Below are 23,782 nucleotides of genomic sequence, written 5' to 3'. Positions count from 1 at the left end.
TTTTAATATGATGCAGCATCATTGTCCCTGCTTCACTGGAGTCCATATTAGCAGGTCAAGACTTTGTAAAAAAATATCAGCCTGCATTCCAATTTCTGACATTTAAAACTTACACATAGTGACCTTGACAGCTACTTTCTTACTGTAAATAAAGAAGATGGGGTCCATACTTTGTTACCATAAATAAGGGAGATGGGACAAGCATTCTGGCTCCCTGGATTTTTGCTTTTTTTCTTTTCTTTTCTTTTTCTTTTTTCTTTTCTTTCTTTCTTTCTTTTTTTTTATGGAGTATGGGATCAAACTGGGGCATTGAACATGCTAAGTACTTTACCTCAGAGCCAAATCCCCAACCCTGATCTATTCTTACAAGACTCTTTAATGTTTTTTTAACCTTAAAAACAGAAGTTTTGTACCTTTGAAAAAAAAATAAGAGAAGAAAAATGCAAAAGGCAAATATTAAACATAAGAAGCTAGTGTAATCTCCACTAATAATGGAATTTACACACAGACGATCAACTGAGTCAACTATAAACATAAATTGGCTACATCTCCCTCACATGCTGATTCTCTCTTGCACTGCTGGAGGGTGTGCAGATTTTCATAGACGTACTGGAGAGCATTTAGTAACTGTGTTAGCTCAGATTTCCAAACGTATTCCTCAGATAACTCACAGGAGGGTATAAACGAGAGGACTTTTAAATGGACACTGCATTCATCATAGGAACATTTGAGACAACTTTAAGGTCCATCACTGATGAAAGTGTTACAGTGTTGTGAGTAGACTGTGCCCCTGGGCTACACACTTGAGACTGTTAGAATGAGTGGCACACGGTGGCACACACCTGTACACCAGAACTTGGGAGACTGAAGCAGGAGAATCTCAAACTCTAGGCAAATTTGTTCTACATAGCAAAGTCCTGTCTTAAAAAAGAAAAAGGTTAAAACAATCAGTTTTAGGTTATATAGATTTACTATGTAAAAAATGCATATATTCTGATATGAATACACAACAGAATTTCCCCCCATCTTTGATAGTGTGATAGATACAGATAGATGCAGCCCTGGAAATGTTTCAGCTACTTGAATAGCTGTGCTTTAGATTTCCAGTATTTGTAGGCATGTGTGTTTGTACACAAATGGAAACCACCTAGAGAAATACAGGCTAAGTTTTTACAGTGGCATATGAAGGCAAAGACTAGTTTTTACTTAATCTCTAATTGTTTTAATATATAAATGTGAACATATAATTGATTTAAAATTAAAACAGACCAAGCAAAATGAGCATGTTTTCAGAAGTCTGATGACTCAAGAATAAACACTGTGTTCCTATATTCATAAAGCTTAGCATAAATATTGCACCAAGTTCAGAACTTGGTAAGCCTTTCAAACCTATAAAATTATAAACCTGAGAAGATTTAGACCAGCTTATATACACAAAATACACTGCTAAAATTAAGTGTAACCACAGCAAATTTTTATGCACCTGTTAAACTTACAGAGACTGAAGGCACGCCGAGCCAGGCATTTCAGGTGGAAACTGGGTATTATGTGCACAGCAGCACAGCTGTCTCCGCCACAGACCTGTAAAGCCACTGAGCTTGGCTTCGTACACTCTACATCTCACTGTCCCTCTGCTCCAAGCTTGCATCACACAATTTTCATCTTGTAAATAACCATCTGTGTGCCACTTGTCATGCTCCAACGTGAATGGTCTCCACCCAGATGCCACCAGCAAATCCTCCCAGCTGCTTTTCGGGTGGTTCTGCCGGGCCTGCCCAGCTCCTCAGTAGATGAAGAACAGTTCCCTGAAGGGACACATGTTGGGGAGGCGCGGGCAGCTGTCCCTGTGCTGAGCATTCCCGGGACCCCTTGCTGGTCACATAACTTCACATAGTGTCTCCATAGTCCACATATGTAATGTTGATGTTCCTTGGCTTCGAAGAACCCTCAAAGGAGACCTGGAAGGACCAAAGAAGAGAAGACAAGGCCATTGGGCTTTTCCCCAGTCGGCCTGGATGCATTTTGTCATGTGCACACACACCACTTTAAAAGGAACCTCTTGAAAGCCTGTGGTCTTCTGGTGGCGCTGTCAGAGGAGCCTCTGACACTCCAGGCGTGCTTCTGCTGGCCACTCTCCAGGCAGCCATGGTTCAAAGGTGTCAGAATAAATAAACTGAACTGAGTGTGCTCTCAGGGCTCACCAAGGACTCCAGTTCTGCCCTGAGACCAACTGCAAAGCACCTGTGAGACTTGTCGGACCAAAGTCAGAACACCTGCAGTTTTCAGAAAGTACTTTTGCAGCTTCATGAATGCTTTAAAAAATTTAAATTGTGCATATATGTGTGTATCTATATGTGAGCTTGTGCACATGAGAGTGGGAGCAGAAGGCAGCACTGGATCCTCTGTAACTGGAGACGCAGGTGTTTGTGACTGTCCAGTATAGGTGCTGGGCACTGAATTCTGGTCCTCTATAAGAGCAGGAAGGCTCTTAGGTGCTGGCATCTCTGCAGCCCTCAACATGGGATATTTTGTACCACCCAAGAGTTATAAGTTATGAATTTTTCACAATACAAGTCATTATCTCAGTTTTATTCAGTATTTATTTAGGTCCCTTCATATTGCTAATCATACAGCACTAGCTGATGGCTGTACAGGTCATTGGTATTTTAGGATAAAAATTTTCAAATAAATAGAACTTTTAAATACGTACAAGGCACGACTGAACTACACGTCAGCACATTGCTCAAGAAAATGCACCCACAGCCTCCAAACCCCCCCTCACTGCTCTAACTAGATGCTTATATCTCTACTACACAGGCGGATTAGGACCAGGACATTTCCCTCCTCCCAAGTGGCTGCAAAGTGAAGGGCACGAGGGCAGTCTCCAGAACTGAGAGAGAACAGAGAGAGAGAAGGGCTTGCTTACCTCGCTTGTCCTGTGCGTCCTCCTGTGCTGAGCTGCGGAGAACAATAAGCATGCTGAGAGCCCACTCATATTTAGTCTTTTACACCCTCCTGCCTGTTTTCCATAGAGTGATCTCCAGCAGGATTTCCTGTCTTCCTTTCTATCACATGAACAATTACCTTAGTGTCCACAGAAAATGTGCCAGCCTGGGGTGGCTGGGCAATTCTCCCCTTTTGCCATTGGAGACACTTTGTACTTCTGGTGTTGTCATAGCCTGCCATGTGTACGATGGGACAAGAGCAGCAGCTATGGTAGAACACGGCCCAGAGCGTGCAGGGCGGTGTGAACCACAAACGCTGCTAGGCCATCCTAACAACAGCACTGGGCTCTACTTGACACAGCTGCCAGAACAAAGGTCAGTTTTCAAGTCGCTACAGTTGGCCCTGAGGACAAATGCTGCCAAAATGCCAAGCAGAGCTACTGACTGTTCTGGACAGACAAAAGCCAGAGAAATACTCATCCGTTTCCATGTCTCACCTGCTGCTGGGTCCAGCTCCTGCTGCGTACAGTACACCAGCGAGTAAACTTCATTATCCCTTACAGTGCTCACTGAAACAAGAAAGGAGACACAGACAAGAAAGGTTGGCACAGTCCTTTCCCCATGCTCTTTCATTCGCCCCTCCCCACCTCCCCTAGCAGCCGACAACACCCTTGCCAGCTTGCTGTGCCATGCCCACGAAGGTCTCGGAAGCCTTACCATTCTCATACACGGGCTGCCCCGTGTCAGGCGAGTTGAGGTAGCTGGATTCTTGGCTCGCAGGCCTACGCGGGCTCCTGCAAACACAAAACACATGCCATCCCAAAGGTCCCAGGCATGATGTCTGAGGCAGCTAAGTGTGAAGGAAAGCATGGAGCACCGAGAACTCATCCATGGGCAAACAACGGCTGGAAGGCCAGCTCTGTGTTGAACACCCAGGCCTCGCCTGTGGGCGGTGGGGCTCTGTGGTGCCCGTCCAGAGCATGTGCCGCCCAGACACACCGTGTTTTGCTCACTCATTCCCTATGATATCACCCACACGTAACTGTTACTGTGTAGGTATCTTGATCATATTCAGTTTCCTCTGCCAGTTAGAGTTCAGTGGCAGAAGGAATCCTGAGTGCACAGATAACAGCAGACAACTTGTGAACACCACAGACAGCAGATGTCAGAATCAGCAGTTGAAGAAGCTTTTTACTGGGAGGGAGGAAGCATGCCTTGAAAGACCCTCAGCAAGCACACACAGCGGGCGCACACGTACAGTGGGCACACTGCAAAAGACCCTCAGCAAAGCATTCCCGGGATGGGGTTGGGGGAGGGGTCTTGGAAAGCTGAAGTCCGACTTCTTGAGGGTTTCTTCTTTTTCTTCTTCTTCTTGTTTTTAGTCATTTAGTCCTAATCTGGAGTTGATTAGTTGAAGAAAGACTGAATGGCTGATTGGACCACAACTGTGTGTAAAAGTGTCCTGATAAGATCTTGAACTTGGGAGCTAAAGACATGGCTCAGCAGTTAAGAGCACTGACCATTCTTCCAAAGGACCTGGGTTCAATTCTCAGCACCCACATGGTGGCTCACAGCCAGCTGTAACTCTAGTCTTAGAGGATCCTATACCCTCCTCTGTGGGAACAGCACACACATGGTACACAGGCAAAACATCTATGCACATAAAAATAAATAACTTTTTTAAAAAGAGAAATTTTGAACTTGTTGAGCCAGTCTACCAGCAGGGGCCTATCGGTTTGAGCTGCCAGGCGTTTGTCTCAGGTCAGGAGTGAGGAAGAAGACGGCCATCTTGGAAGTTCATCGTTTTTATTACCTAGTCATGATTTTCCTCCTTACCTGCCTGCTTATCAGGGAGTCTGATTTCTAGTACTCTAGAACAGTGCAAGGATACTAAGCAAAGAAATTGTGGTCCATCTCAGCTAAACATGGACAGCTGGCTAGAGTGAGCAACTTGGGGAAGGAGCAAAAGGGAGCAGCTACACATGCGACACCTCCGGGGCTGTGGAGCAGCTCTTTACTGGTGGCGTGGAAGATACCTAAACTAACTGTCTACCCCTCAAGCATTTCAGAGACATCCTCCTCCTCTAGGCTTCCAACAAACTTCACCAATCACTTTTTCAGTGTGTTGCTTATGTTGTCTTGCATTTCAGAGAAACGTAATGTATACAACTTACCTTTCAGACGCTAAAATACTTTTAGAGCCTCAGAGTTTTCCCATTTACTCAAACATTTCTGCTGTAAGCAAGCTGGCTGCATGGATAAACCAGTGGCAAGACCAAAAGCAAGCAAAGGAAGACAACTGCAGCACCATCGGAAGGAAGCAATGGAGAACATGCAAAAGGATTTAAATAATCAGCAAAGAGAAATGCCACTGGGGGAAACTCAAGAATGAGTTTTAGCTGTGCTAAACCAGGGAGGCAGCTCACGAGAAAGGACATCAAGGCTTTAAAGGTGTGTCTCATAGTACCACACGGCACCTCGCAAGCCCAGGAGCAGGGAAGCAATGAGCAGTCTTATCCACCTCTGATTCCTATGGACCACGAACCATAAAAACAACCAGTACGCCATAATAACCTGAAGGGTACAGTAGTGGCTAGTAGTACTCAGGGCTAGTGACATCACCAGTCGTGGAGGAGAACATACAACTGCCACTTAACTAAACCAGGAAAATGTCTAACTGCATTGCAAATATTTGTCCTTATACCCAAAGGTAAGTGCGGTCCTCACCCCTCATGAAGGAAACTTCTCTGCAGCAGACGGAGAACTTTACAGAAACCACAACCAATTAAAATGCAGAGTTGTGAAATCTCTTTCTGGTATATACATCTACAAAACAGTCCCACACCAAAGGCTGTGGGAACATAACAGAAGCGGGGCTGGAGAGATTGTGAGACTGTGTCTCCTGGTGAAGTCTGTGGCTTCATCCATAAGATCTCACCAACATGGCTATCTAAACAAAGATGACCCAAATAGACAGACTAAAGTGGGAAAGACTGTATACAAATTGCTCCAGGCAAGCAAGGAATGCTGGGAGTGGGAGACATAGTCTTCCCCGGGGAAGAGCACACCAATTGGTTATCTAATACCAACAGCCCTGGAAACATCCACACAAATAACACTATCAGACTGAGCAGGTTGTATTTAGGGTTAGAAATATATACATGTAATATTTGTATAAACAGCAATCAACAAAAAAAAGAGGCCATGAACCTGAAAAAGAGCAGGGAGGGGTATTGTGAAATGATGTAATTATACTATAATCTAAAAAAATAAAAATGTTTTCGGCCTCATCAGCACATGGGAGAAAGCAGGGCCCTTACCTGACTGGACCATCCAGTTGTCTTCCTGCAAAGCAAAAAATAAAAAATAAATAAATAAATAAGAGCGTGGTGTATCAGCGGAGCCCTTCTTGCCCTGCCTCCTGCCTTGATGGTGCTCAGTTTGGAGGGCACTCTGTCCCCAGGGGACATCTGGTAGATATTTCTGGGGGCTTCGTGTCACAATTAAGGTTATTCAGGTACAGAAGAGTTAAATCAACTTCCCAAAGCCTGTAAGTACTAGAAACATGGTTCGGGACCTTCTGTCTGTTACACGCTTGGCTTTAAATTTTGCAGCCACCCTGATGAAGCTCAGCCTGCCTAGAGCCCCAGAGCCAGGCGCTGACATGGCCAGGTTATAGAGAAAGAGAGATTGTGAGGCTGTGTCGGGAGACGTTGGGAAGGCTTGGAATTCCACTGAGAGCCCCACCCAGGCCTCTACTGACCCATCTTCAACTTGCTCAGCAGAGAACAGGAGACCAAGGTGAAGCATAGATACATGTGAAATTATGGGTTGTGATAAACTGGGAAGGTAAGTAATTTAAAATTCAGAATGGGGAACAACGGAGGAAGAGGAAGAAGAGGAGAAGGAGGAGGAGGAAAATGATATTCTTCCCCAAAGTGAGAACTGTACAGGAATGATCAGCACCTGTAGGGACGTTGACTGTGTTTCGGGGGGGAAGGAAGAGCGCACGCCCTTGGGTAGGACTGCGCCCTGATGCCAGGCCTGGAGCTGGCGAGGGGGAGCCGCCAAGCGCCCCTCTTCTGTGCTTGCGGACTGGTTTAAAAAGTTTCCTTTTACATAAAAGCTAAACCACCGAAGAAAAAGACATCAGCCGGTAGCATATGAGAGAGAAATAACGTTCCTCAAAGTGGTGTTTTCACAGGCTGTGAAGCTACGGAAAAGAAGACGGAGGCGAGGAGACCAGGCGTGAGCTCCGCTCTGCACGGTGCGGTGTGTCTCAGGGAGGAAGGTTATGGCCGCGAAATATGAATCCACTCGGTTACCAACCTAGTCTTCTCTTGAGCCAGTAGCAAACTATTAGGGCCACGGTGATGAGGCCAAGACAGCCAAGCAGCCACGCAGTGACCCCTGACGGGGGAAGACGGCGGCGGTTCTCGGCGGCGGCGGAGAGACCTGCGCGCAAGCTGCTGTGAGGAAGGGGCTGGGTTTGCAGACCCTCGGCTTCTCCCCCACCCGTGCCCTAGGGCGCAGTGGAGCCCGCCCGGGTCGGGACACGGCCGGGCCACCGCGGGCAGCGCTGGCGCCCTCCCGGGGCTGGGGAGACCCACAGATACCCGTCAGGTTGAGAGGCACGGCGGCGCTGCGCTGGGCGCCCGGGCCATTGCTGGCCTCGCAGGAGAAGGCTCCGGAGTGCTCCGCGCGCAGGGAGAAGTTGAGCGATGCCCCTCCCCCGGAGGGGGCCGAAGCGTTCCCCAGAGCCACGGCCTCGTGGTAGAAGCGGTAGAAGATGGGGGGAGAGCCTCCCGGGGCCTCGCAGCGCAGCTCCACCAGGTCCCCCGGCGCAGCCCGGCCTCCGGCGCCCCCAAACGTGAGCACGGGGCGAGACACTGGAACTGATGAGCGGCGGACGCTTAGAGAGCCGAGCGGAGCCGGGCCGCGGACCCAGCACGTCTGCCCGTCCTGGGGAGTGGGGGAGTGTGGAGGGGGAGTGTGCACCTAGGAGCCCCGCTGGCCAGGATGGGTATCTGTGTGACTCACCTCTGATGTCAATGCTCACCAGCTCACTGGGAACAGGGCCATAGCCGTTGTCAGCTGCGCAGTAGTACTGCTGAGCGTCACTTCTGTTCACTTCGGCAATCTCGAACTCTGCTGTTAGTGAATGCTGTGTCTTTGTTCCCAGGTTTGAACCCCGGGCCCCTCTGTACCAGAGGTATGTTATGTTTCCAGTGGCGTTAGCAACGGAGCAGATGAGGACCAGCCTGTTTCCCTCCATCACCCTTCCCCCAGGGGGCCGGGTCTTCAAGCTCACATCAGAGACAGGGATTCCTGTGGGGACACAGGTAATGAGGAGGGCTCTGAGGAGGAAGTGTTTCAGAGAGGAGGAGGAGGTGTGGAGGTCTTGAAAGCAAAGGCTGCTGGCAAAGTCAGTGATTTTTTCTTTTATAGCTTAAGTTGGGGCTGGTGTTCTGCTGAACTGGAATCATCTTAGGTTTGGCTGATAGTCACAGGGTGAGAAAAGCACCATTCCTCTACCGTGAGAGTATGTGATGTCATTTCCCACCCTAGGATAACATACTTCCCTCTAGTGATTTCAAGTCCAAGTTATAAATCAAACTGTGCTAGGAATACTCCTTCAGACTCTTAACTTTCTGTGTGTGTGTTTAGTCAGATGACTTAACTTCTTGTAGATCCAATATCCATTTGTAAATGTATTACTGTCATTACCTTCTACAACACCAGAATTCATTCACATCTGCTACATGTGTGCTGTTCAAGCTTTTCACAGCTGGGGGTGGGTGTTGTTTTCACCAGTGTTGAAGTATTAGCATGTTTGAGGTATTGGACATTTGCTTGTGATTATCAACTCTGACATGGAATCACACGCATGGTCCAGAATAGTAAAACAGAAAAAAAAAAAAAAAATCTTTTTTCTCCTGTTGTAGGCTTTCCCATAAACCCTTCTCCAACAGCCTTCCCTACACACTTCTACAAAGCCTGCCCTTGCTACTTGATTGCTGGCAATGTGTGCCTCCTCTGCTGTGAGAGATGGCCTGTTCTGCTCTCTTTTCCTCAGCTCTCAGTCTGGAAGCGTAAGCTCCGCACACACTCACTCTGCACGGGTATCCTGATTGGCAGGCTCCACCTGTTGGTTGTGAGACTTGTGGTCACTGCTATGCACTGGTAATAATCTGGCCATTTCCTCCATAGAGCGGGGATCTGAAGCTTTGGGGAGCGGCTGCAGCCTGACCCAAGAAAGTTGTCATTACAGGAAAAGCAGAATTGGACAGATTGCCTCTGTGCAGGGAGGTCGATCTTGCAAGTCAGGGTCACTGAACGCCCCTCTACAGGTTTGGAAGGGCTGGCTTCTAGCACAGGATGGGGAGACAGCACTAGAGAAAACACAGAAACACAAACTCCAGGGCAGTATTTGTGATTACACATCTTTTGTGTCCTCAGCCAGTAGGATGTCCGACTCCCACCACCTCCCTCATGAGTTTCCCTTTGCTGTGAACCCGTCCTGCCCCTTCTGGTGCACCCTGACCCTGTGTGTTGACATTAGCTTCCAGAAGGCAATCTGGATTTTACTTAGATCTCAGTATCTTATTTCTGGCATAAGTTTTGAAGTTCTGACAGTGCAGGTATATTGATGACTGTCACTTGCGAATGAGAAGCTTGAGGTTGTGGTAAACTGTCTCTGTCTCTTTCCTTTTGCCTTTCCCCTCCTTTCCTCCCTCCCTCTCTCCCTCCCTCCCTCCCTCCCTCCCTTTCTTCCTTTCTTTGTCCTCCTCTGGTTGTTGTCACTGTCATTGTCCTCCTCCCTAATTTTGGTAGTACCAGGGGTCTAAGCCATGGGGCTGTGTACACCCTGGACAAGTGCCCTACTACTGAGCTAACCCTCTTGACAAGGAAAATGGTTCCTCTCCCTAACACCTAGGCCCACAGTATCATTTTCAAAGGTACAGCAGGGGACCTGGGGGCGGTACCGAAGCAACTCAGAGGGGCTCTGTTCTCTGTCACCTCTTCCCTTAGCCCTCTGCTGCAGTTCGTGATGGAGAAAAGAGAGTGCACCTGCTGGAAGTGCCCTGAGCCTGCTGTCCGCACAGGCCAGATCTGTCGATTCTACCCAGACCTCTGTAGAGTGTGTGAGATAAAGTGAAAATCTAACACATGCCTTAAGCTGTAGGGATATAGGCTTTGGGGTGTTAGCAGTGTGTAAGGGTGATGGAGGTTCTTTCCTCATCTTCCTCATTTGCTTAGCCCTGAGAGCCTCCCAATTTGGGAGACTTCAGTAGATTCCCTAAAAGAAATTATTTCTCTCTTCATCAGATGAAAATACCAAGTCCTCTGGATCCCTGGTAATTCCTGGTTCACTGTCTAACCTCAGACCCTTCCTACAGGATGACTTTTTGTAGAGTCAGTGATGCCAGCAGTCAGCCTCGAGTGCTGCTAACTCCACAGAGTTTGGAGCTGAGCAGAGGGAGGGATGGGGGACCCTGTCACAGACCTCTCTTCTGACTGGGTGAACAGAACAAGGAGCAAGAGGCTAGCTAGCAGCGCCTCACTGCAAGAGTCTGGGGCTCTGCCTGCAGATCACAGCCTGTTTCAGATAATTCTCAGGCATCAGAGATTCTCTTAAAAGCATGTAAAGCAGCAATTTCCTTGTCCTTGGGTGGGTTTATATTTCTGGTCAGGCTGTGGTTAGGTGGCTGGGCTTAGAGGTGAGAGAGAGACAAAGGCACACAAAGCATTAGCACACACATGGCCTAAACTCGAGATCAGCAAGGGACCCAGAGGACCAGATCCTTCTGATCCCACTGAGGAGCCTGACCCTGCTGCTGGGTGCACCAGACACTCTTTAAACCTTGTGGCTAACAGTGTGTGTGCAAGGGAACAGTTGATACATGGTTAATTTGCATAAATGCTTCACAGTGAAAAATCCTTGCGGCAAGAAAATCAATTAAATTTGCTTATAGCAAGGAGAGAGAGAGAGAGAGAGAGAGAGAGAGAGAGAGAGAGAGAGAGAGACTACAGAGTGGAGCTAAAAATAGCAGGAAGCAGCAGACATGTTGGATTTTGGGCGTGGCTGAGGACTGACTGCAGTGCTGTGCCCTGCATCTCTTTGTCTTCATCTTCTCAGCCCTTGGCAGTGGATCCCAGCTGAAGCCACGGCCAGGACCTGGAGCCTGTGAAGGAGAACAGACCCTTTCTAACGTAAACCTTTGACGCTCTCTGCCATCTTGGTGTGACTGGTCCTGGTTCTGAGGTGTCACCCCGCTGGGCAGACATAGAAGTCTCTGAAGTTTTTACCCAGGACAGGCATGGCTGGTCAGTCATCCACAGGCCTCGTGTGCTGATTGGGGTGACAAGGTACCCCTAGCCTTCGAGGAAGACTGGGAAGCACAACTCACCAGCAGCTTCACAGGGCACAGCTGGAAAAGAAACCAGCACAGGCTAGACCAGAGCAGTCAGTTCCACACACACACCGCTAAACTTCTCTGAAGGGCTCTCCCAACTGTACCCCCTCCTTCCCTTGTGCCTTCCCCACAAGTCCCTCTTCTTCTGCCATTTTCCCTGCATCCCTTCTTGAATTCCTTTCTTCTTCATGTTCTTTTTATGAAGGTAATTTTTATAGGGTAATTTTTGGTAACCTTTGTCTCTGTGATGAAGAACCTTGTTCTTAACTGCCTGTCTGTCTGTTCCTCTACCATTGTCCCCTATTCCTTCCTCCTCTCAAAAATCTGAAGTATCATCTCTGGACTCCCTACCAGGTGTAACAACAGCCGAACAAAAGGAATAAAGGTCTCATTCAGGAGGCCTGGAACCCCACAGGCTGCCAGCACTCCAGCAGCGGATGCTTGGGTCCAGAGAAGAATTAGAGCTCCTCAAATATTCTCTCCTAATCCAAAGATCTGGGCATCTTATTGGTCAAGTAGGAGAAATTCTAGGGAAAATGCAGGGGCTGAATTAGTTAGGAGAGATATTGATATTCACATGCTCTCTTACAAGCCACAAGGTCCTGGCACGGGTGCTCCTCCTCTGTGAGATTGAGCTAGTGAGATGTGTGAGTGTTCACAGAGTGCTGAGAATAGGGCCTAATATTTCTTCAAGATCCAATCAAGATTTTCTCATAATAATTATTTTTATTATGCTTAGTTTGAAATGCCTACTTCATTAGAAGCTTATTTGAATAATTACTTCTTCAGATAGTAGCAAGGACTCAGAGGGAGCTGGCAGGAAAGTCATATTTATATATTCAGTCATAAATAAGTACTTCTGCATGCTTGGCTGGCAAGGACTCTCTGCTAACGTGGGAGACAATGCCACAGCTAAGGCTTGGAGGACATTGCGGAAGTGAAGACAAAGTGATTGTGGGCATAGAGGACTAGAAAGTTTGCTGAGATAGTGTGTATACAGGAAACACAAGGGACACCTCAACAGTATGCTGCCTAGAGAAGGCCCAAACAATGATATTGGTTCACATGCTAGCTCACAAGGGGAAGCTCATGGAATCTACCCCTAGACAAAGAATCATAGACAAATAATCACTGCTGTGTGTGCACACGTGTGTGTGTGTGTGTGTGTGTGTGTGTGTGTGTGTGCGTGTAGGACTATCCTTTTCTAGAGATGAGTTCCCTAATTGGTTGTCAGCCCTGAACTTGTATACACAAGCCATAATAAACTGACTCAACAGGTTGTAGTTATATATTTATGTATGTATATGGAACAGTAATAATAAAAAAAGATTATCAATGTGTGATGAAGTGAGAGAGACATGAGTGGGGTTAGAGGAAGGACAAAGAATGATAGAATTCTATTTTAATTTTAAAATGTTGATAAAAATAGAATATTATTTCAGAGAATGATGCTCAGATGAAAAATAAAGCAGAGAAGTGAGTTGTATTGATGTTTCAAACATCAATACAACGGGACACTCAGTGCACTCCCAGCATAGAGCAGCAACCATGAGGAGAGAGGGAGGGAGAGAGAGAGGGAGGGAGAGAGACAGAGAGATGGAGAGACAGAGAGAGGGGGCATAGAGCAGCAACCATGAGGAGAGAGGGAGGGAGAGAGAGAGGGAGGGAGAGAGACAGAGAGATGGAGAGACAGAGAGAGGGGGCATAGAGCAGCAACCATGAGGAGAGAGGGAGGGACAGAGAGACAGAAAGAGAGACAGAGAAGAGGGAGAGGAGAGGGACAGAGAGACAGAGAGGAGGAGGGGAGAGAGACAGAGAGGGGGCATAGAGCAGCTACCATGAGGAGAGTGGCCATGAGAGAGAGGGAGGGAGAGAGAGAGACAGAAAGCGGGAAGGGGAGAGAGACAGAGAGAGAGACAGAGAGTTATTAAGTGCTATTTCTAAGTTTTGGGACAGAGCAACCAGAAAAATGATGATGACATTTATTGAAAGAGAAAAGTTGTGAGGAAAACTGGGTAAGTGTGGTGTAGTGCTGACAAGAATCAAGAAAGCGGTTTAGGATGCTGGTAGATACATGAGTAGCCACTGACTGACTACATGAGAAGGCTTTAAAGACTAAGTCAAAGCTGGTGAGATACGATTAAGTTTAGAGTTAACATGACTCATTAAATGACAAAAAGTTGTGTAAATTTGGAAAAAAACTACAGATGAAGTCTAGAAATCCACTTCAAAACTGTCAACATATTGAGGACAGATTCAGTCTGGCAAAGGAGCTAAGTGAGAGCAGCAAACAGGAAGCAGAAAGAAAACAGAAACATAGCATTCTGGAAATCAAGTTAACTGTGTCTCCCGTGATCCACTGTGTCTGTCTCTGAGAGGCTGAGGAAGCAGGAAACGGAAATGACCTTTGGGGGAAGGAACGTGGAAGCTGTGGGTGATGTTAGCCAGGACAATTTCAAAGGCATAGAGGGGATAAATGGTGATTAAAGCCAGTTCACAAAACAAAAAATCTGAAACAACTGAACATTTGCCTGGATTAAAGATGAGAGAGGCGCTCGCAGAGCAAGACTGAGAGCACGAAGGAATCTTTGATATGATGGAACTGTTCTTTGCTTTGACTGACATCTGGAAAAAGTCTCAAGAGCCTAGGAAAGGTGAGTCTCAGTGTAACTAAAAACAAAGATTAAAGAATCGGGGAAGTGAAATGAAGTCACCGAGAGCAGAGAGAAAGAGATGGTGCAAGGATGAGAAAAAAAGTTCTCCAAGTATGCTCCAGCACTGCTGGGAATAAGCTGGAATAGAGGAATGGTCCCCTAACCCTGAGTGGAAGAGAAAACATAAGGCAAAAGGGTCTTAAATGAATAAGTGGACACTCCTATCTTTGAGACGAGGTATGTTCACGTGCGAGAGGAAGACAGGAGGTTTTTGGTCATTGGTCGACATGACACTAGAAATATAGAGAATTTTCTTAATCAGTTATAAAATGAGCCCCAAAAGGATTTAAGTTTGAGGAGTAATGAGAAGACATAAAATAATGGTAGTGAGAGACCAATTTGTTGCCTACATTGTGTGTGTGTGAGAGAGGGAGACAGACAGATAGACACACACGAAGCAAGCATCCCTGAATACTGCCAGTCAGAAACGTAGTTCCTAAAACTCTCTACCCCTTTTCAAGCAGTGAGAGCCCCGATCCAGACAGCACTCTAAGTTGTCCAACTCACCACAGAGCAACAGCAGGAGCCAAGGCAGCATGAGGACCATGGGGATGGTACCTTGAAGGTGCCTCTCACCAAAAGAAAAGAAAAGAAAAAAATGCAGAACCAAACTACTCACATAGGAGTCAATACAAGGCAGAGCGCCTGAGGTTTGAGGAAGTCGGGACCGGAAGTTAACCTGCACTCAGCGTGAGCTTACAGAGCTAGATGTGCGAATTGAACACTGCCCAGTGGTTACTCTCCACTCCCCTTCGTGAGCTGAAACATCTAAGATACTCTCCTTCGTGTGGTTTGGGTAAATTTCAGGACTTCCCAGTGCATCTGCAGATGAGAGCTCTCTTTAAATGCACCTCAGGGGTTTCCAGCAGATGGTTCTGGCTTTTGGTGAGCCTCACAGGAAATCATAGGCGTCATAAGCTGGGAGGTATTTGGAGGAAGATACAGGAGCCGCGTTCTCAGCGGTTAGCCTGTGTGCCCTGGAAGACATCTCCTTCCTCACTAACTCTGCTATCTGTGACACCCTTTCCCCCTCACACCAGGGGAGGGTATGCAATTCCTCCCATTGCTTTCTGTAGCATTTCTGTCACCATTTCTTTGCTACCTGAAGCTTGTATGTGATTCTCTTTATGGATTAAAGGGGAACAAACCATTTTTATTTTAAAACATTTCTTGAATGTTTTACCATCTAAGATTAACAATAGCCAGGCAATCCGTGAAGGCTGAGTTGTGAGGGGAGATTGAAAAGTCCGTCTAAGTTTGGGTATCAAGTGCAAAGAGAAGGATTAGGAAAAGAAGTGAACTCAACTTCAGGAAACACTGGCACTGGCAACTGTTGGGATGACCATCCCTCACACGGAGGTGTGTTCCTGTATTTTCAACTGTTAATTCTGTGCTGTGGAGACAGGGTTTCTCTGTGTAGCCTTGGCTGTCCTAGACTCACTTTGTAGACCAGGCTGGTCTCAAACTCACAGCAACCCACCTGCCCCTGCCTCCCTGAGTGCTGGGATTAAAGCATGCACTGTGCCTGGCTGCTGACAGAATTTTGGTACTGTACTTTTATGGCCTAGCACCAGCTTCCTATACGTAAATACTTGTCCTTTCTCACCTGCCCAAAAGATTATTGTCTTGTTGCTGATTGGCTCAGAATGGGCTGTGGCTTTGTGTGTGTGTGTAATAAAGAGCTGAGAACCAGAGCTGGGGCAGAGAGTATGGGGCTGAACTTCTGGGCAGGCAGGGACACAGGCTGAGAGGAAGAGATGGTCGGTCAAGAAGGAAGAGGTAGGAGAGCCACGCAGAGGGATGGTATGGAGAAGTCACGGTAACTTTTAACAGCTAGCTGAGAGACTGCCCCAGCATCAGGCCAGCAGCTTTAAACCACACAGACGTCTCCGTGCTTCCGATCCTCATAAGCCCAGCGATAGGTAGCCCAGCCGAATGTCCAGGGAAATCTGTGAACACCAGACATTTGTGTCCGCAAACCCTTGTGAAGACGGCTGACCAATTTAAACTTTCAGGACCAACAGGAAAGCCACCACCCCTTGAAATGCAGAAGAGGAAGTCCAGGAGGGAGGGGCTTTTGCAACAGTTTCACATCTCTTTTCCTTTGTGTCCTGCTCCAGTGCCCTTTGATTTCTTCAGATTAAAATATCTTTCCACACTGCTTCATAGATTAAAAGGCTTTTAAAAAATTCTGCCCATCAGAGTGCAATTAGCATAAACTAGAATGAATTCATCATAAGTGAAAGGAAAACTGTTGGCCCAGGACCCCCAAGACCAAGTTCTCAGCACAAAGGTGACTTATTTTCCCCAAAGGGACATAGGACAGGGAATATGAGACAAAGAGAGGAGAGAGAGCATGAGGGAAAATGGGAAGGGAACAAGAGAAAGGGGGAGTCGGACGACAAGGGGAAGGGGCAGGTGTATTTGTACTGGAGGCCCATAGGCAGACAGCAGTTTATAACCATAAAATGGGAATCCTGGTGTTAGGGTTAGACAGGTTAATTAGATGAGCCAAAGGGGGCTTTTGGTTGCTGACTTCAATACTTGGATAGTTGGGCCTTGGTAGTCAGCCTCGAGAGGAGGAAGTGGGTGGATAAGGGAATAGACCTTGGGGGCCAGCTTTAGGAATGTAATCTAAGGGTTTTAGTAGGGCAGAGGGGCTGGGGGAGAAGGGCAAGGCCTGCCAGAGCCAGCTTTGCCGTGCTGGGCTGGCCAGAGTCCCTTCAATAAGTATACAGGCAATGGTTTCAGACAAAGCTAAACTGATTTAAATACAACCATAGTAATTGTTCTAGAATATTTGTATCATCTCAGCATTATGTATGTGGTTACTAAACATCGGGTCACAGTCTGACCCTATGAGTGAGAATTCCTGGAAAAAGCCATGTCTGCAAAGAATGACTGACTAGCACTTCAGTGATGTGAAGACATTGGAATGTTGCAAGTCCAGGGCCAGAATTATCTTGGGCATCTTTATGCCTCCCCATTGCTGTCCTCTGTACATGAGCCAGCCTCTTCTGTCAATCTGAGGCACATTTTGGGGAATGTCCAAATGGAGCCCTAGTTTTCACCAACCAGATAATCTAATAAATGTGCGAGGCTCCCTGCTGTGCTCTAACCCACCTACCTGATGTACCTGCTGACATGTTTGAAAAGTGCTTTGCTTTATGACTTTCTTTGTTCTGGTACTGTAAAAATTGATACCTTGTTGGAACGTGGTATTTAGAAAAAAAGGCCTGACTCTGTGCTTTTGGGCCATGATCACTCTTGTTCACTCCAGAATAAGCCATCTCCTTATTCCTTGGGGATAGGAGCTCTCCTTCCTTGACAAGCCCACTATGCCAGGCTCAGACAGAGAACCCCTGTCCCATTGTCTCTCAGGGATCCGAGGACAGGGACTTTGGTACATTCCCGCTTAGAAAACACTAGTCAGCTGTTGCTGCTCACCCTCAGTGGGTCACTGAGAACAGCCAGATAAATATCAAAACCAGAAAGAGGATATTTACTCCAAGTAGCCATATTAGGAGGGACAAGAGATACAGTGATCTCCCTAGCCCATCTTTGGCGATTCAGCATGAGATCAAGTTTTAAAGGGGTCTGGGTAGCAATGTGCGCCTCTGCGCAGTCCTGGTCAAGGTGTGATTTGCCCACCACTGACCTGTCCTTGTCTGGGCTTGCATCCACCCTGGAAGGTGGACTGTCACAGGTTAGAACTGTGTGGAGTCCCAGGAGGAAAACTCCCGCTCCAGCTGGGTCCAGGGGTCTTCCTTTCACTCTCCCTGTATGGCCGGGCACCGTGGCGCACGCCTGTAATCCCAGCACTCCGGGAGGTAGAGGCAGGTGGATTTCTACAAGTGTGAGGCCAGCCTGGTCTACAAAGCAAGTCCAGCACAGCCAGGGCTACACAGAGAAACCCTGTCTTGAAAAACAAGAAAAAAATTTTAATTCCATAGAAGTTTCAGTGTCGTGGAATCCAGTGTTTCATTTCTCCCAGGCTGGCTGTGGAGTGTGTGTGTGTGGGTGAGTATGTGTGTGTACCTATGACTTCTCAGGCACCCCAAGCCTGTGTAACTGTTTATCTGCATTCTGTTACTATAGATTAGATTAGTATCTGTGGCTTCCTAAAAATGAAAATGTATAATATTTATTCTGTTTCTGAATTTATTTCCTTAGCTTAGTATTTCTGAGATCTCTTCATGCCTTATTGACAAAATACCTGTAAACCCTTGTGTGTAAGTATTTGAGTAAATATTTGACTGGGATTGTTGGGTCTGGAGATATTTAACTTTGGAAAAGTTTTTTCTGTAAGTGATTTTACATTCCTAGCAGACATCTGAGCCCCCACCATGACATTACTTTTCAGCCATTCAGACCCACCAGCTTCCCTCTGAGTGTTTGTTCTGTGTTTGTAGACTTTTACATGTTTTCTGTCTTGCAGTGTCTAAATAGGATAATGTATATCATTATTTAGAGCCAGAGCTATTTATCCAATTACTAACTTCAGGTATAGTCAGAGAGAGAGTCTTTTTGGTAGAACTGTAGGTGGTTGGCAGTTTGGACCAGTTTATGAATCTACCTCTTATTTTCCTACCAATGCACTTCAAAGAGTTCTCTTATTTTGGCAAAGTCAAATTTACAAATTTTATAGTTACGTCATGTTTGCTATGTCTCAGAAATCCTCTCTTTCAGGCAAGAAAACGGTGTAGATAATTAACAATCTAGTCCTGTGACCTTTGGTGTTCTTTAACAGTTCTCCCCGGAGTTATATGGTTTTCAGTGTTGGGGTGGTTTACATTTTTGTTGAACATATCCTTGGTTCTTTCATATTTGATTATATTGTAAGCAGAAATATTATACATGTTCAAGTTTAATTGCTGCTTTACATATAAATACAATTAATTTTGTATATGGAAATTTTGCTAACTTAAGAGTAGTTTTTTGGTAGAGCCAGCATTTTTTTCTAAGTTTTATTTTTTTTTCACAATTTATTCATTATATATTCCAATTGAAGCCCCCTCCCTCAACTCCCTCAGTCCCACCCTCCCTCCATCTTCCCCTCTCTCTTTCCCCTAGTCCACTGAAACAGGGAGTTCTCCACTATTGCCATCCGCCCAGCTTGTTAAATCTCATCAGGACTGCCTGAATCCTCTTCCTCCATGGCCTGGCAAGAGTGGATCATCAGGGGCGAGTGATCAGAGAGTGATCAGCTCAGTTCATGACAGAGGCAGCCCCTGATCCCCTCCCACAGAGAGCTACATGGAGACTGAGCTGCTAATCGGCCATGTCTGAGCAGGAGGTCTAGGTCCTCTCCATTCATGGTTCTCGTTGGTGCATCAGGCTCTGCAGGACCCCCTGAGCCCAGGATTTTTACATTTAGTCATAGCTGTGAATAGAAACATTCTCATTTTTTTTCTAGTTTGTATACTTGTCTTTTTGTTTGTTTGGTTTGGTTTGGTTTTTTAATTTTTTTATTTTTTGGCTTGTTGAACCAGCTAAGACTTGTAGGATGTAGAGAAAAAACAATATGGTGCATTTCAAAACAGCCGTGAAGAGAATAAGGCTTACACGTCACATATGAGCTGAGTGAGTCTTCTTGTTGAAGGCTCCTGACTACCTCTACCGAAAACTGAAGTTCATCTTACAGTTAAAAAAAAGTCACAGCAGCCTGTGTAGGTGACTGTGTCCATGCTCCTGGTAGCAAGGTATCCGGGAAAAGGAAGCAAAAACAGCCTCTGTTGGGGGATGAGATGTCGATGGGAAGGGACTAAAGGCAACGCTATAAGGGAGTAATAAAACCTAAGTGAGTATCGCTAAGCTTGATACCCTGAGGACTCGGTCAGTGAGACACTGAGAAATGGATCTGCATGGTACATGAAGAGCTACAAGGCATAAACTGCTTTGGAGCAAGGGAGAATTGTTTCTCTTCAGGGTGAGCTGCCTGATAGGCTATTTTTTTTTTTTGTCCACTTGACAAAAGCCAGAGTTATCTGAGTAGACAGAACCACAGTTGTGAAAAATGCCTCTGTAAGACTGGGCTGTAGGCAAGCCTGCTTTTCATGTTCTTAACTAGTGATTGGTGTGGGTGGACCCATCCCAACAGAGGTGGTGACTCCACAGGCAGGGGTCCGTGGTGAGTAAGAAAGCAGCCGGGCAAGCCTGGGGCATCTGCTCCTGCCTCCAGGTGCCTGCCTTGACTTCCTGCCCTGCCCTACCTGGTAAGTGAGATAGGAAAGACCTTTCCTCTCTAGGTTGCTTTGGCCATGGTGCCTTATTACATCAATAGAAACTGTAATTAAGACACAAATGGTCAGCACTAAACACAGGTATATGTATATATACATATGTGTGTAAGTGTGTGTGTGTAACACCAAATAGACTCAGTAGAATATATATTTAATATAGTATTTTGTCAACTAATTTAATATTAATATAAATATATTATAGATTATGTGTATTAACTGCAATATATATTACAATGAAAAAGAGGTCATGAGTTTGAAAGGGAGTTATTTGGAGGAGGCATGGAAGGAGTTGGAGGGGATAGGAGGAGGGATGGAAATGATGGAAATACAGTATTCACATATAAAATTCTGAAAAAAGATTTCAATATGAAAGTGGCCCTCTGTGGAGGCTCTTGTCCTGTCCTATAGATCTAAGCCCATCTCTGACCCTAGTAGAACAGTACTGTTGTTGTTTGTTGTTATAGCAGCCACCACCAGATGGATTTAGTGTAGAATTCTATCAGACCTTCACAGAAGAATTAACTCTAATATTCCACAAAACAGAAACTGAAGGAACATGTCCTAATTCTTTTTATGAGACTACAATTACCCTGATATTTAAACCATGCAAAGACCCACACAAAAAGAAAAGTATAGACCAATATCCCATATAAACATGGATGAATTTTTTTCAATATATTCTTGCAAACTTTATCCAAGAACACATTAAAAAGATCCACCATGATCAAGTAGGCTTCATCTCAGAGATGCAGAAATGGTTCAACATATGAAAATTGATAAATATAACCCACTATATAGAGACTGAAAGACCAAAACAACATGACCATCTCATTAGACGTAAAAGAGGCCTTTGACAAAATCTAACACCCCCTTCATGAGAAAAGTTCTAGAGAGACTAGGACAGAAGGGGCACATCTCAACATAATAAAAGCAATTTATTGCACTCCCACAGCCGACACCCACTTAAACATAAAGAAACTTCAAGCACTTACTGTAAAATCAGGAACAAGACAAGGTTCTTCACTCTCCATACCTAGTCAATATAGTACTTGAAGTCTTAGCTAAAGCATAAGACAACCAAAGGAGGAAGGGAGACACACCGGAAAGAAAAGTCAGAGTATCTTTATTTAAAGGTGATAAGATTTTATATATAAAAGAAAACTCACCTGGAAACTTCTATACTGATTAACACTTTCAGTACAGTAGCTGGATACAAAATAAACACTGAAAAATTGGCAATCTTCCTATTTAGAAAGGACAAACTGACAGAAGAAAACCAGAGAAACACCACCTTCCACAATATCTCAAAAATCATATTTTGAGATAACTCCTACCAAGCATTTAAAGACTTGTATAATACAAATATTATGACATAAGAAAGACATTGAAGAAGGCACCAGAAGATGAAAGGCTCTCCCATGCTCATTGATCAGTAGGATTAGCATTGTGAAAGTGGTCATTCTACCAAAAGCAACCTATAGATTCAATACAATTACCATAGTTGTTACAACACGATTCTTCAGAGAAATTGAAAACAAAACAAAACAGTTCTCAGCTTCATATGGAAAAACACACACAGACACACACGTGCACACATAGACACCAGGATAATGTGAACAATTCTGAATAATAAAAGAATGACTGACGGCACCACCATCCAGCTTTCCAAGTGTACTGCAGAGCCATCACAGTAAAAACAGTGGAGTAGTGCATAAAAACAAACATGATGATCAAAGGAACTGAATCTAAGATGAAAACCTGTGGGCATCTGATTTTTGCCAAAGAAGCCAAAAATACATACTGGAGAAAAGACAGCATCTTCAACAAACGGTGCACGTCAAGCTGGATGGCTGCCTGTAAAAGGATACAAACTGATCCATATTTTCCTCACACAAAATTCAACACCAATGGACCAAAGATATCACCACAAAACCACATACCCTGAGTCTGATAAAGAAAAAAAATGTGGAATAGACTTGAACTCACTGGTACAAAAAAAAGATTTTCTGAGCAGGACATCCATACCACAGGCACTAAGAGCAACAACAAATAAATGGGACCTTCTGAAAATGAAAAACTTTCATATGGCAAAGGATTCCATCATTTGGACAAAGCTGCAGGCTACAGAATGGTACAGATCTTCACCAATTGGACATCTAATAGAGGGTTAGTAGATGAAATGCATGAAGAGCTAAGAACAATGGACAACAAGAAACCAAACAACCCAATTAAAAACAGCAGAGAGTCCTCAAAGGATAAGCCACAGACAGTTGAGAAACACTTAAAGAAATGTCCATCACTTTTAGTCCTCAAGGAAGTGCAAATCAAAACTGAGATTTCAACTTAACAACAATCAGAATGGCCCAAATCAATAAAGCAAATGACAGCTCATGCTGGCCAGGGTGTGGGGAGAAGGGAACACTTTCATTGCTAGTGGGGCTGCAAGCTTGTACAGTCACGATGGAAATCAGTGTGGTGGTTCCTCAGGAAGTTGGGGTTAGATCCAGCTACACAACTCTTGGGAGTAAACCCAAAGAACTCAACATCGTGCTGGAGAGATGCTTGACCACTATGTTCATTGCTGATTAATTCAAAATAGCCAGAAATTGTTAACGGTGTAGCTGTCCACCAACTAATGAATGATGAAACTGGGGTACATACATACAATTTAATAATGTTCAGCTATTTAAAAATGAAACTATACATTTAGCAAGAAAATGGATGAAGCTAGAAAAATCATCCTGGTAATGTAACCTAGACCCCAGCAAGCAATTTTTTATTGTAGTTTTCTCTTATTTGTGACTGTTAGCTTTTAGGCATTCAATAGGCAAACCAGTGCACTCATGGTCAACTCTTTGGAGCGGCACAGCCATCATAGGCCCTGTCCCTGCGCTGTCGTATCTGTGAGTTTGGTTGTATAAATGCAACGGCAATTTCTGCATTGCTAACAACTAGCTTATCTGATCAGGCTCGGGAAATGTGGGTAAATTACCACTTCATTAATTTAAAATGAGTAAACTGGTTAGGGTTCTTTTGGTTAGCAGTACTAAAACCAATACCAGACAACTCAGTCTATAAAACTACTCTGCTTACGCACGGTTTGTTACATAAAGGCAGGGATGCCATTGGGTCCCAAGTTCTGCCCTGGACCTTGCTGTACCTCGTGTGTGCTCCTCTCTGTACGTGTGTTTTGTGATTATCTGTGTGTTTCTTCTGGTCTCTGTCATATGTGAGAAATATCCTTTCCCAGGTCCAGAATAACTTGTTGGAAACCCACTTACCTGGAGAACTCTACTGTGTGTCACAATATCCAGTCCCTGGAGAGTGTTGACTAACCCCAGGACAACCAGAGCTGCCACCAGAGCCCCGGACTGTGCTGCTCAGAGAGTTTCTGAAGATCACTCCATGGATGAGATGACTGTGGTTATAAAATTGCTGCTGAATTTTGGGCATAAATATAAGAA

At 45.4% G+C, this 23,782-nt stretch overlaps 1 protein-coding gene across 8 annotated transcripts; it reads right to left on the bottom strand.

The window, feature by feature from the left end:
• Positions 1 to 1,238: 1,238 nt before the first annotated feature.
• On the bottom strand, positions 1,239 to 23,725 carry LOC110559538 (Fc receptor-like protein 1). Of its 8 annotated transcripts, none has more exons than XM_060378532.1 (11): positions 23,600 to 23,725; positions 11,256 to 11,377; positions 9,059 to 9,337; positions 7,986 to 8,273; positions 7,562 to 7,840; positions 7,275 to 7,400; positions 6,266 to 6,290; positions 3,663 to 3,739; positions 3,443 to 3,514; positions 2,927 to 2,958; positions 1,239 to 1,958 (listed from the first exon to the last, which is right to left on the bottom strand). In XM_060378532.1, the coding sequence occupies exons 2-11, from the start codon at positions 11,266 to 11,268 to the stop codon at positions 1,887 to 1,889; spliced, it is 1,263 nt and encodes a 420-aa protein (XP_060234515.1). In that variant the 5' UTR covers positions 11,269 to 11,377; positions 23,600 to 23,725; the 3' UTR covers positions 1,239 to 1,886. The 8 variants fall into 8 exon arrangements, with proteins under 8 accessions (XP_060234515.1, XP_060234513.1, XP_060234516.1 ...); XM_060378530.1 differs by lacking the exon at positions 23,600 to 23,725 and adding an exon at positions 14,584 to 14,710 and having other exon boundaries at positions 11,357 to 11,377; XM_060378533.1 differs by lacking the exon at positions 23,600 to 23,725 and adding an exon at positions 14,584 to 14,710 and having other exon boundaries at positions 9,059 to 9,190; positions 11,357 to 11,377.
• Positions 23,726 to 23,782: the final 57 nt, after the last annotated feature.

The sequence above is a fragment of the Meriones unguiculatus genome, chromosome 2, assembly GCF_030254825.1.
Source record: "Meriones unguiculatus strain TT.TT164.6M chromosome 2, Bangor_MerUng_6.1, whole genome shotgun sequence".
NCBI classification, from domain to species: Eukaryota; Metazoa; Chordata; class Mammalia; order Rodentia; family Muridae; genus Meriones; species Meriones unguiculatus.
The sequence above is the reverse complement of the archived record's forward strand: the minus strand, read 5'-3'. Positions and strand labels throughout refer to the sequence as shown.

What these genes read in the sequence shown, in the direction of transcription:
- LOC110559538 (XM_060378530.1), bottom strand. Translation starts at nt 14,623, where the DNA reads ATGGTCCTCATGCTGCCTTGGCTCCTGCTGTTGCTCTGTG. An exon ending in GGTGAGCATTGACATCAGAG is followed by an intron (nt 7,841 to 7,985) that starts GTGAGTCACACA and finishes GCCGCTCATCAG; the next exon opens with TTCCAGTGTCTCGCCCCGTG. An exon ending in GGAGCTGGACCCAGCAGCAG is followed by an intron (nt 2,959 to 3,442) that starts GTGAGACATGGA and finishes TGTTCTCCGCAG; the next exon opens with CTCAGCACAGGAGGACGCAC.